This window comes from Dufourea novaeangliae, unplaced genomic scaffold (genome assembly GCF_001272555.1).
Source record: "Dufourea novaeangliae isolate 0120121106 unplaced genomic scaffold, ASM127255v1 scaffold21, whole genome shotgun sequence".
Taxonomy (NCBI): Eukaryota; Metazoa; Arthropoda; class Insecta; order Hymenoptera; family Halictidae; genus Dufourea; species Dufourea novaeangliae.
Genome location: NW_015373910.1, coordinates 3196673 through 3208700, shown reverse-complemented (window position 1 = coordinate 3208700; position 12028 = coordinate 3196673). Strand labels below are relative to the sequence as shown.

Here is a 12028-nt window from a genome sequence, read left to right as displayed (position 1 = left end):
GTTTCTTTAATAATTTACAGGCGATCCTAGGTGAAAGGGACGGAGATAATGTGACTGCGCGCTAAAATTGTGGAATTGAGGGGTGGGTTTGGGGAATTTTCGATGGGAGTATCTTTTGGTCTTTAACGGATAAAGTACGGGATTTGGTCTTTAACGGATAAAGTAATGGAATGTCGAAGTAATGGAATAATGTTAGGTGGATCGATATGCAGTCTATTTAGTCCATTTATAGTGGGGAGTTACTGGAAAACTATGCACTGTATGAAAAAATGATTCGAGTATGAGGTGAATGGTTTTAAGGGGGACATAATTTGGTGTAATTAGATTTTTGTAGATGGCCAGGTAGAGGTCATATGAAAGTGACATGCTGTTTTTTAATGGGATTATATAGTTTCAAACAGAGTATTCGATCTGTCTCGGTATTCTGTACAGAAAAGTATGGATCTATTTATGTCGAGAAATCATTAGTTTAGGAGATATTTTAACCTCAATGTGAATTGTAATTGTCGTTTCAGAAAAGTGCAGACATGTGTAGGGGAGAATGGGTAGGTTTGGGTCAGTTTTCAATTAGATTGTAGTAATGATTAAAACGAAAGGGAAACACTGTCTAAATCTGAAGAATTATAATTTCATTTTATCATTCCAAAGGAATCTTTAAAAATATAATAGTTGTAAAGCTAGTTATTTGGCCCATACCTCCCTCATGGAGGTATAACTTTTGTGTAGAGAATGGCGTGCTGCGTCGACCAATACCTTACAAAATGTTAAAAAGAGTTTATTACTAAAACTTCTTTATTAAAAGCTTGTGATCCGATCATTCCGTCTGTAATGGATGCTAAATGTCGAATACTCAAGTGGGACATATATATGTCCACTATTTCCTTCGAAGATATGTAATCATTAAACTGCGGATTTTTATGCAAAATGACATTTTCTAAAGTAATTTTTTACTACAACAGGAAAGATAGGAATTTATTTCTTCTCTTAAATATCTCACTGAGTTCAGAATAAAGTAGAGAACACATTACATGTGACGAAAGTTTTTTCTCCTTTTTATCACACAAAGCTCTATTGTCTATAAATGCATAAAATCCGTAGTCTAGTAATCATCCTTCATATCCTTTAAACTAACAAGTTTTTTTTACTTGTTTTTCAGGCAACCATCGCCGGGGTCCGGCACAACCGGTACGTCGACGGTTTCCTCGAGCGGGCCCGACGGGGAGAATGGCCAAAGTATCGGTTTATACCCAGTGGGCAACGCTGGTTCGTCGAACGCGGATCCAGCGACGGTCACACCGATCACGACGACGGCGACGATGCCGTTGGTTACCCCCGGCATCGTTGCTGGATCGGGAACTGGGCCCAGTATCACCAGAAGCGTGTCAGCCCCCACCGCGCCTAGGCCAGTCGTCCAGGTGACTAGTTCCGCTAGCACACCTGGATCACAGAGGCCTAGGTTACGAAGGAACATGAGCCGCACCGAGGCTATTAGGAAGTGAGTCTTCTTTTTCTATCCTCTATTTCTCTTAAATAATAATAAAAACGTAATTCAGAATTTTTAATTTGCTCGATACGAAAAATGCAATTTTTATATTGTAAAAATAATTTTCGAGCGCGAATGAAATTTATATAAAATTGAAATCGCAGTTTCTCGCGAATTTCGAACTAGAACTGTAAAACACTAACGTATCAACGGGTTTTCAGTAAAAGTTTTAGTATGTATAAAAATAACATAAATCTTTGAGATATGATTATTAAATTTTCATTACAGTCGCAGATAAAAGAGTTATAAAAAGGGACTATTTTATTCGCGGTGTCCGTCCAATTGCAACTTTCCCAAAAATTTTTTTGAATCATTTAGTAAACCGATCTTTTTAAATTTACAAAAAGACTCAAGTATCCTGGTTCAATTTCAATAAAGATGTTCTGTTTTAAAGGGTGTGCAGAGACTATTTTGGCAGACTGTGTACCTAAAATTTCCCAGTTGAAATAGATAAAAGTATCCTGACGAATTACAACACGTATATTCTTCCATTTTTCTAATATTTTGCTAAGCTTCTTCTCGGATACACACGAAACAACAAACCTTAGAACATTACGTTACGACAAGGGTCACGATCGTTTCTTCTTGTCTTTGTCACCTGACGTTTCTTTATACCAAAGATTTTTCTCGTTTAATACGCGAATGCACCATCATCACAGGCGAACGACTCGAACGGACGATGTATTTTCTGTTTCAGCTACATCAAACGAGAAACGGCGCAATTCTTCGGCGTGGACGAGGAGTCTGAGACCCTAGAAAGACAAAGATGGTTGGACCGAAGACGGAGAATGGCGTCGAGGAAGTACGGTGCCCTTGTTCCGGAACACAGACCACCGGATCCCGATATTACAAGGGACGTGCCAGATACCACGGATCTGCCAGAGGTAAATTCACTGGTTATTAACCTTTCGGATTTGATGAGGAATAGAGGGTTCGACGAATCTCCAGAAGTCACTTCCATTCAGAGATTTAATTTCAGACTCCAGTAATAACTTTCCTTCTTTAATATAAAGGAATTCTTATGAACTAAATTAGTAACGTTACTGTTTTAATAGAAATCGTGTATTAATTAGACATTATTATGTACTTAATTTTTTTAAGAGTTCATATTTAATTTGCGTCTACTTGCCAGGTTTTATGGGGTTCAGCCCATATTTAATTGAAGCATTTTATGTCAATCATTTTGTTAAAGAACTTGGAAGCTCTGATACCTAAAGTTATACCTGTTTAAATATAACACGTTTTTTAAATACAGTAGGACCCCCATATCCGCGGGGAATTGGTTCAAAGGCCTGCCAGGGATACCGAAATCCTCGGATAGTAGTGAACTCTATTAGATACATATGAACGTTGATGTGTAAACTCAGTTTCCGCAGGGAAAAATAGTTATTTTGGATTATTGATTAATTTATTAATAAATCTATAAAACCAAATGAATTTTAGTCTAAAAATTAATGTTTGAGTAATAGAAACTGTAAGAATTGTAGAATTTCGTGTACTCAAGCGTCTTGCTTTAAGTGGCTCGCAATCTAAGGGTTAATTCCATAAAATAAAATGGTAGCATAGATGATTAATATCATGAAATTGTCTTCAAACTTGTCTTTATTGTAAACGTAGTATAACTTGGAAAGGATCTGTTAATTAAGAGTTTGAAGTCTGTACAATTTGATGTACAGTTCACCAGCCCGGTTGACGACGTTACGATTGGCACGATTCCCGTTAAAACTTCCGTGGAACCGGAACGCGCGACACACTCCGCGAAGTTTTGTAATTGTGAACGTAGTATACTTTTGTTTGCGTTTCACGAAACAGTTTCTGTAACTTGAACCAACGCTCGGTACGGGGAAGTGTATCGTAAAAGAACTCTTTTCTTGGTCCAGAATGAGTTGTCTACTTAGGAAAGTGTATCGAATAACACCCAGACACCGGCCTTTAACGTTTCTTGTACGCATAACGCCGCGCCACTAGCCGTTCAAGCCATTGTAAAATTCTTTTTAAAGAGTTTTCTCATTTTATTGAGCCTGAATGTACGCTAGAGTCCTGTGATTATTACGTTTTTCATTTAATTTCTGTTGAAATGTGTTTGTTATCGCGTTTAACTCTCGAATAGCCACTATTCTTTATAGTGATTGGCCCTTGGATCTAATATTTTTTCATGGAGAAGTGTTATTTTTTTGAAGAGATTATAAATCATTGGTTCAATCGAGAATAAATCAAACTTGTTTTTTCAGGGTGTTACACTGAGAAGATGGCAACAACCAGTGAGAAGGAAAGATTCTGTGGCGAGAATGACGCTTTCGGGTCTCCACTACGTCGTCGAGGTGAGTTTTTCACTATTATCTTCTCGCCTGTAAACACAGGTGACTTGTGGTTCTTTGAATAATTTCTATCGATGTTTTATCCTAGTGTTTAAAATATGAATACCGTATTGTAATTAAATTGTAATTTCAGAAGGGTGAAATTGTAATTGAAGAAGGGTTAAATTGTAATTGGAGAAGGGTTAAATTCTGTTTGAAAAGCGATGAAATCGTAATTAAAGGTTTAAATCGTAATGATGGAAGGGGTAGTCGTAACTGAAGGTGGGTGAAATTGTAATTAGAGAAGATTACAATTATTAAATAAATGCGAGTTAAATCGTAATGAAAGAAAGATTACGTTGTAATTGAAGATGGCTTCACTCGTTAAAGAAGGGTTAAATCATAATGTGGGAAGGGTTAAATCGTAAGTAAAGATGGGTTAAATCATAATCGAGGAAGGGTTAAATCGTAAATAAAGAAGAATTAAATCATAATCGAGAAAGGGTTAAATCGTAAGTAAAGATGGGTTAAATCATAATCTGGAAAGGATTAAATCGTAAGTAAAGATGGGTTAAATCATAATCGAGGAAGGGTCAAATAGTAAATAAAGAAGGATTAAATCGTAAATAAAGAAGTATTAACTCATAGTCGAGAAAGATTTAAATCGTAAGTAAAAATGGGTTAATTCATAATCGAGGAAGAGTTAAATCGACATGTAAGAGTGGTTAAATCGTAGCCAAGAAAGGATTACCGCTTAAAATCACCGAGTTCCCGATCCTTAGATCGACGGAGATCCCGTCGTCAAAGGAAACACAAATCGAGGGGAGCCCCGCGCGTCTCATTTCCGAAATCAAACCGAACGAGTAGACAGTTAATCAGCGTTTCGTTGCCGTTCGACGATGCGCCATTCGGCCGCCGAAACGGGGCTAAGCTTCCCTGCCTTCTCCCTCCCATCGAGTTAAGTTGCGCGTTTCCAAGGAAGCCTGTACGATCATTAAGCTAACGAGGCAGCGGTAACCCTCTTCCGGTTTTCGGGCATCGTCGCGCGCCCCTACCCAGACCGGCTTTGATATCCGGCGAAGTTGCGCCGTCGAGTTACTAATTCCGAATGTGCGTTAATTACGATCGGCAATCTGCGTTCATTAGGAATTTCGCAGGATTTCGAGCTAACGAGGCTGCAATTGATTCCGATACCACCGTGGGCTCTTCGAATTTATTTTACGCCGTTCTTCCATCCCAAAATGGCTGCCCTTCGAAATTTTATACTACAACAGGACCTCAATTAATTAGCTTAATCGAGAGATTGGATAAATCGAGGCCCATTGTATGTACATTTAGAACCGCGAAGGTTTTACAATGAACGTGTTCTTAATGCGAAGTGTTTGGTCACCTGGATGTTAGGTCAAAAATAATAATAGATTTAATGAACAATAATAATATGTAATTCCGAAAAAATATATATTTTTATCCATTGTTAGAATACATACTTTTCGGTACCCCGTTGTACCCCGCGGTAGAAGCAAAACGGTTTTTCTCTGGTTTCTTTTTGAAGATTAATAACTGAAAAGTCTGACTTTATTTTTGTCCTAAGCATGTGTCAAACACTAGACTGTTAACTTATAATTGTATTGAGATTCATAAAAACTTAATTAAAAGTTATAATTATTATTTTATTTGCATTTTTCCTTAACTTCCCCTAGTAAGAGGTGAATGTTATCATTGCATACGTGAACCCAGATAACTGAGACCCTGAATTGATCGCGATTTTTTTTCGAAGAACACTAAATCCGAGTAAAACAAGAGAAATCAATCGAGACCTCGTGTTTCGAAAACTCTTCGCTTTTAAATTATCAAAGTTTCCCCAGTTGCAATAAACGTTTACGTAAATCAAACTTTAAACTCCTGGCGTGTTTCTCTGCGAACCTCCGTCGGTCGTTAAAGTTTTTTCATTAACACAGGGATCAAATAATATTCCACAGAAACACAAAATGATGGAGAAGGGGATAGGGGGCAACAGTTTCACGAGTAATTATGAATTGCGTGGCGGACGCTTCGTTTAATTATGCCTCAAGAATTCTTCGCCCCCCGCCGTTTTTTTTTCCTTTTCCTCCTCGTCGTCTGAGGGGGTGGGTCGCGTCTTTTGTTACGGCCCTTGCCTGAAAGTACACAACAAGTTTCCATTGAGTGAAACAATCTCGTTTCGCCCATAACTTGTAGCCGGGGAATTCCAGGGTGAATTTTCATCTCCCTCTCTCTCTGGGAAACTGGCTTGAAAGTTATCTCATATCTTGTTGCTTAATTAGTTTTTTGACTTTGTCTCGGGGATCCCATCGTAGATGCTCGCGCGGAGATACGAAGGAGATGTGGAAGTCGAATAAATGAAACCTTGGTTCGAATTAATAGAGGGTAACGCTCGAGAACCGGGGAAAACCGTGTCTCTACCCGCTTTACCGAGTAAAAACTGTTAAAATGACTCGTCCATTCGCCTTCGTATCTGAAGTGAAATTTAAATGGAAAATGGAAGTAATCTTCTTGGGGCGGTCTTAGAGGACAACGAGTTCGTGGTAATGGCGCGACGTTTTTTCGAAAGTAAAGTTCGATAAGTAATCCTTCTTCATTCAGATCTTCTGTGGAATTTAGTTTAACATTTACGAAACAGAAAATATTTGAAATTATCGAACAACAGTGATCTCATTTATTTTCACTTAAAAGTTTGCTGAACATTCTACTGACCCATTTAGAGTTTCTTTCACAGAGTATCCGATTTAAAATTCCTTTCAATATTCGTGAAAATGTCTTAACGATAAAATGGGTTGGTTTGTAAAATTTTACATTCGATGTTCAATAGATTTCCTATATAATATTGAGATTATTGTAATATCCAGAGGATCAGAAAGACGTGGAAGTATTGTAATTCTTCTTCATTCGGATCTTCTGTGGAATTTAGTTTAACATTTACGAAACAGAAAATATTTGAAATTATCGAACAACAGTGATCTCATTTATTTTCACTTAAAAGTTTGCTGAACATTCTACTGACCCATTTAGAGTTTCTTTCATAGAGTATCCGATTTAAAATTCCTTTCAATATTCGTGAAAGTGTCTATTAACGATAAAATGGGTTGGTTTGTAAAATTTTACATTCGATGTTCAATAGATTTTCTATCTAATATTGAGATTATTGTAATATCCAGAGGATCAGAAAGACGTAGAAGTATTGTAATTCGGATGCAAAGTGTCCTATTTCTCGAATTTCATTATCGTTTTTGTCTCTGAACTTACACGGTGGGTATTGAGTAGAGATATCGAGGAAAACATTGAAGCATCGGTTAATTATTTAATCAACAGGACAAAGTGAATTGCGCTCGCGACGCGTAATAGGTTCTTCCTTCTCGCTTTTCAGTCTGTTCCCAGCAAGCAAATCTCACGTCCGACTTCCAACGGAGAGTGACACTTCTGTCGCTTTATATCGCGCTCTGAGCATAAGCTAACAGCGAACAGACAAAGAAAGTAGATTTAAACTAGGGGACAAGGACAACATGTAAACACTCTTTGACATTTTTCTTCGACGGAAACTGCTACCGTCCTTTTATTCGTCGAGTTTCCCTCAGAGTTGCTGGAATCGCTTGGAATTGCCGCGACGAGGGTGCATATAAACAAATATATGTAACTTTCATTCACTCGAGAATAATTCCAGCATAGAAACAACATTTTTCGTTGCATAAATTTCTGATTTTTACAATATAACAATAGAAATAATTAACACGGCGTGTGGAAATAAAGAAAATTTGTTGAATTTATCTGGAATGAATTTTATCTGGAATTGGAGAGAAATTAGTGAATTGTTGTATGCAAAACTGATGTTTCGAATGAGAAAATTTAAACGAATGACGTTTCGAATAAGAAAATGTTAATGAATGAAACATTACTATTTTTATCAGAATAATTCACATCTGTTTGTACATTCTCGATGAATGAGTCACTTAAGTAGGAAGCAATGAAACAAACTTTTTGATAATTTAACTAAATTGTGTGCCTGATCTGTAGGGCGGTTATTCAACTTTCTACTGTCGTCCGAATGATTCTACCGAACACAGCTTCGTGCCTTTAAGCACAAAAAGGACAGTGAGTGATATGGACACGTTAGAAAATCGTAGACGGAATCTGATAGAAAGACGGTATATTCTGTTATGCCCCGGTTGCAATACACTTCTGGTCTTGCAACGGACGTTTCTAAGGTATCGTGACTCGCTCGATCTGAATTCGCGCACAGACACTTGTGCGCGACACACGCGTGCAATGCTATATATTAAAATAACTCGTAGGGCGAGCGACTCATTTAAAAAGTCGAGCCGACTTTGAATGCTTGATGAATATTGCCGATCTTCAGATAATCTTTTCACAGACTTGTTTCCTCGGTGTTCGCGTCACTGCACGCGTCTCAAACCGCAGGATAAATGTTGTAAAAAGTTTACTTGGAAGTTTAGTAGATCTATGCTTGAATTTACGGATATGGAAAGTTAAACTGAATAATCAAATGTTGTGTGAATTTTTTCCTACTGTTCTGTATCGTCCTAGTTGTCTGTCTTTTCTGTCTGTTCGGTCTTAGCTGTTCCAAAATGCGGTTTGCAGTTGTGACTCCTCGGTTTGAGGCGCGTACGTTTGAGGATGGTAAAATTGGTTTGCTTCACTCACCAAGTCGGCTTGACTTCTCAACTAACGTAGCGTTATTCGCGCAACGGACTCTGATACTAAACACGACTGTACTGGATCGCTTCCAGACGCAGAGACCGGATCGACGGTCTCGCATCGACCTCCTTCGATCGTCGATCTAGTGGGGATCAATGCGCACGCATCCGCGGTGATCAGGTAGTATCTTCGCACCTCGTGAAATTTCGCATTTTTTCGTACTTGTTCGTGCGACGTTCGCGGATTGTTAGTCCTGAGAGTGGGAGATATAGGATATATATCCTATTCTATAAATATATATATATATATATATCAATTCCCCCAAGAATTTCTCCCTTATAAAGTGTGAACTGGTCTTGCAATTGTTAATTATTAATATATTAAATTTTATATATATGACAATATGTACGGTTAGAAACTGCAAAAAAAATTTTTATTTTACTTTTAACTTAATAATTAACAATTGCAAGATCAGTTCACACTTTGTAAGGGAGAAATTCTTGGAGGGAACGATTTTCTCGCGCGATCGTTAAGTATGCAATGCGTTCGAATGGTCATGATAGGATTCGTCGGGGCTCTCGACTACAAAGATCCATTATGGAATTTACATGACGGCGTAGCATGCATTTAAATAAGTTGAATCACCTGGTTATCGAGGCCGGAGGGCGGGGTAAGGTCGTGGACGTTCGGCTGAGAGGATCTGCGGTCGAGCCTCGGTTTTAACCGGCCGGAAATCCGCGCTTAATGGCTCGTGAAACCTCGCGAATTCTGTTAAATCCACGCAGACACTGACTACGCCGGAATGAACGTTCAATCCGCGGCGATGCATCTGTTCGCAAATAATTTGTTGGATTATTCGACGAGGAAATCAAATGCACGATATTGGGACCGTGCGGAAAAAGATTAGCTTTCTGCTTGATTCAATACGAATCGAAAATGGACTGTAAAAATGTTTAAAAAACAAGTTTTTTGTACCACTGATGCATTATTGAAATTTACGAGAAAATATTGTTCAGTTCTAGGTACTTTGGTTGTCATTTTATTATTAAACTGTGTTTATGGAAATTCAGAATTTTGGGCGCTGATATACGAAATACGGAATTGGATAGAATTTTTGTTCCTGTGTCAGGGGTTGTAATGTGTAAATACGTAAATGCTATTAAATTTTACGGGAATTTTTATTTTACTGGATATTGTAAGTCAGGGAGCTTCAAAATTATAAACATCCGCAATTTAATTATTATACTTATACTTTAAAGAAGAGAATTGGTATTTGAAGAATGGTAAAAAAACATAGATCAGGATAGATAATGAATTATAGCTTGAAATTTCAAAGTTTCAAAATTTAAAAAAAAAAAGACGATTCTACACATTTATAGCACACGTGCTCGTAGAAAATTTATTATAGTACGAACATGAATAAAAATTAATTCGATTTTAATTTTATTTTACATTTCATGGAAACTTTATTGGTAAAAAAGATCCATATTATGGACACCGAGCAATAAATGATTTCATCCAGAGACCTACGGTTTGGTGTACATTTTTTATTAATTTAATTCAATGTTGTCTACGACATCCTTTTTACGTGACAGATTTCCAAGTTAGTAGATAAAAAAGATCCATATAGATATTTTCGTACGATTTTTTCTCTGGATTTCCAATGGCTTTGACCGTTCCAGGGGACACGGCCTCAGGCGACTACAGCATGGATCCTTCGTGTTTAACCGCAAACATGACGAAAATTGGAATTATAATTGGATCGTGCGGAACAATAATTGTTAGCCGGGACGCCATTTATTCGGCCGACGCGCGCGGTTCCTCGTCCCCAGCCCCTTCTACATACTCCCGTCCGTTTGTCGAAGTCTCTTATTCCGTCGCAGCTCTTCCGTTTCGATTTCGAGATAAATCGGATGTGTTTGTGTTCCGCTTCGGGGACATGTATGAAACGGAGGTCCGAGAAAGTATGGAACAGGCCACGGTTATATTAGATAATAGATATCTGAAATCTACGGGGGAAATTAATATCGTCGGGGAGATTTGTTTTATTTTAATTATAATTCCGGAATCGAAATCGTGGGACATGGGAATCCGTGGAATTGACAACGTGGGAATAGTCGCGTGTGTGTTCTTGAAGATGATTGATTTCAATTACGAAGGAAAGAATAATTGAGAATGTTTTATTAAGATTTGAGGTTTTTCTGGTTAATTATTTAAGAATCGGGAAAAAATTTTGACACCTGATTTAGGCAGAAATATACATATAATTAGTTAATGTTTACTTTCGTCCGGATAGAAGAGCCTCTGAGGCTCTTTTATGTATTATTTTATAATAAACAATATATACACTACGATAATATTATTTGCTGTTTGTTTTCAACATCCTACGCCATTTCGACTGAACAGAAGATTTAGTACAACTATCTTGAATTTAACCCTGTATAATCTGAATTTCTTCGTGACTATAAAAATATTTATGGTAATGTGAGACCAGCACATATCAGCTTGTAATTACAAATTGATAATAAATTTACAATTCTCAAAGATTTCATTATTACTCCGACATCTCAAGCTAGAGTTCATAATCGCTACAAAGAATCTTATCGAGTACCAAACAGAGGTCATAGAACACGGGGCTAAAAATTAAATTAGATGAAAAAAGTATCGATATATCGATATGTGTAGTCAAAATCATCGGGGCTGTGGAGAGTTAAATTTGATCCGAATCTTATAGCAAACCAAGTGGATCACTTATAGGTACACCTAATACTCGGTGACAACTAAAGAATAATCCTAATCCTCTATCAAAAATATACACGAAATAAATGAAAAGAAAAATATGTCCATAGAACCGTGTATTTTCCAATAATCCAACGAATAGTTGGCTGAAGTATCGGTCCATAAACAGTTACGAAACAAAATTCCGGGATCGGAATTCCATAAAAAGTCTCGAAATTTCGTCTGATTGGTGCGCGACAGCTGTGACGATTGTACGGGGATGATTGAAATCGTTCGTGAAAACGATTCTTTTTACGATCGGCGCCGCGCCGCGAAAAAGCACCCCCGTGACGTGGGGTAGCTCTTATAATTACGGGATTATTGTTTGCCGGCGGTCGAGCCCAGGCGCGGAACTAAATAAATGTAGATTCGCCGTTGTAATTTCGACGACCAGGGAGGAAATTGATTCCCGGCAGGATTCAGCTATTGTTCCCCTGTATCCGAATGCCCCCATTGTGCCCCGGTATTCTGTCTCGTCCCTTCGATCCGTCGCCTCCGTCGTCGCTCTTTATTACCTGTTCTTTGTTCCTGTCTGCTGGTACGCTCATAACGCGTAAATACTAAAACCCCTTCGCCCCACCCCCCTTCGTTACGCATATTTTACAGCGGGGGGAATTTAATCTGAAACAGGACGAACAGCGAAATTTTTGTGACAGTGACAGATTTTAATGGATCGGAGCTGGATATCGCGTCGCGTAATTCGGAATTAATCCTCTGAAAT

The 12028-nt window shown here is 38.0% G+C and overlaps 1 protein-coding gene across 1 annotated transcript in view; it reads left to right on the top strand.

Annotated features, from left to right (window-relative positions):
• Positions 1 to 280: 280 nt before the first annotated feature.
• The window catches only part of LOC107193903 (inactive rhomboid protein 1), a 33250-nt gene continuing 21502 nt past the window's right edge, over positions 281 to 12028 (top strand). The window contains exons 1-4 of the mRNA XM_015583439.1: positions 281 to 285; positions 1157 to 1495; positions 2241 to 2427; positions 3775 to 3864. Coding sequence (XP_015438925.1) covers positions 281 to 285; positions 1157 to 1495; positions 2241 to 2427; positions 3775 to 3864 — 621 coding nt within the window. The remainder of the gene's footprint in view (positions 286 to 1156; positions 1496 to 2240; positions 2428 to 3774; positions 3865 to 12028) is intronic.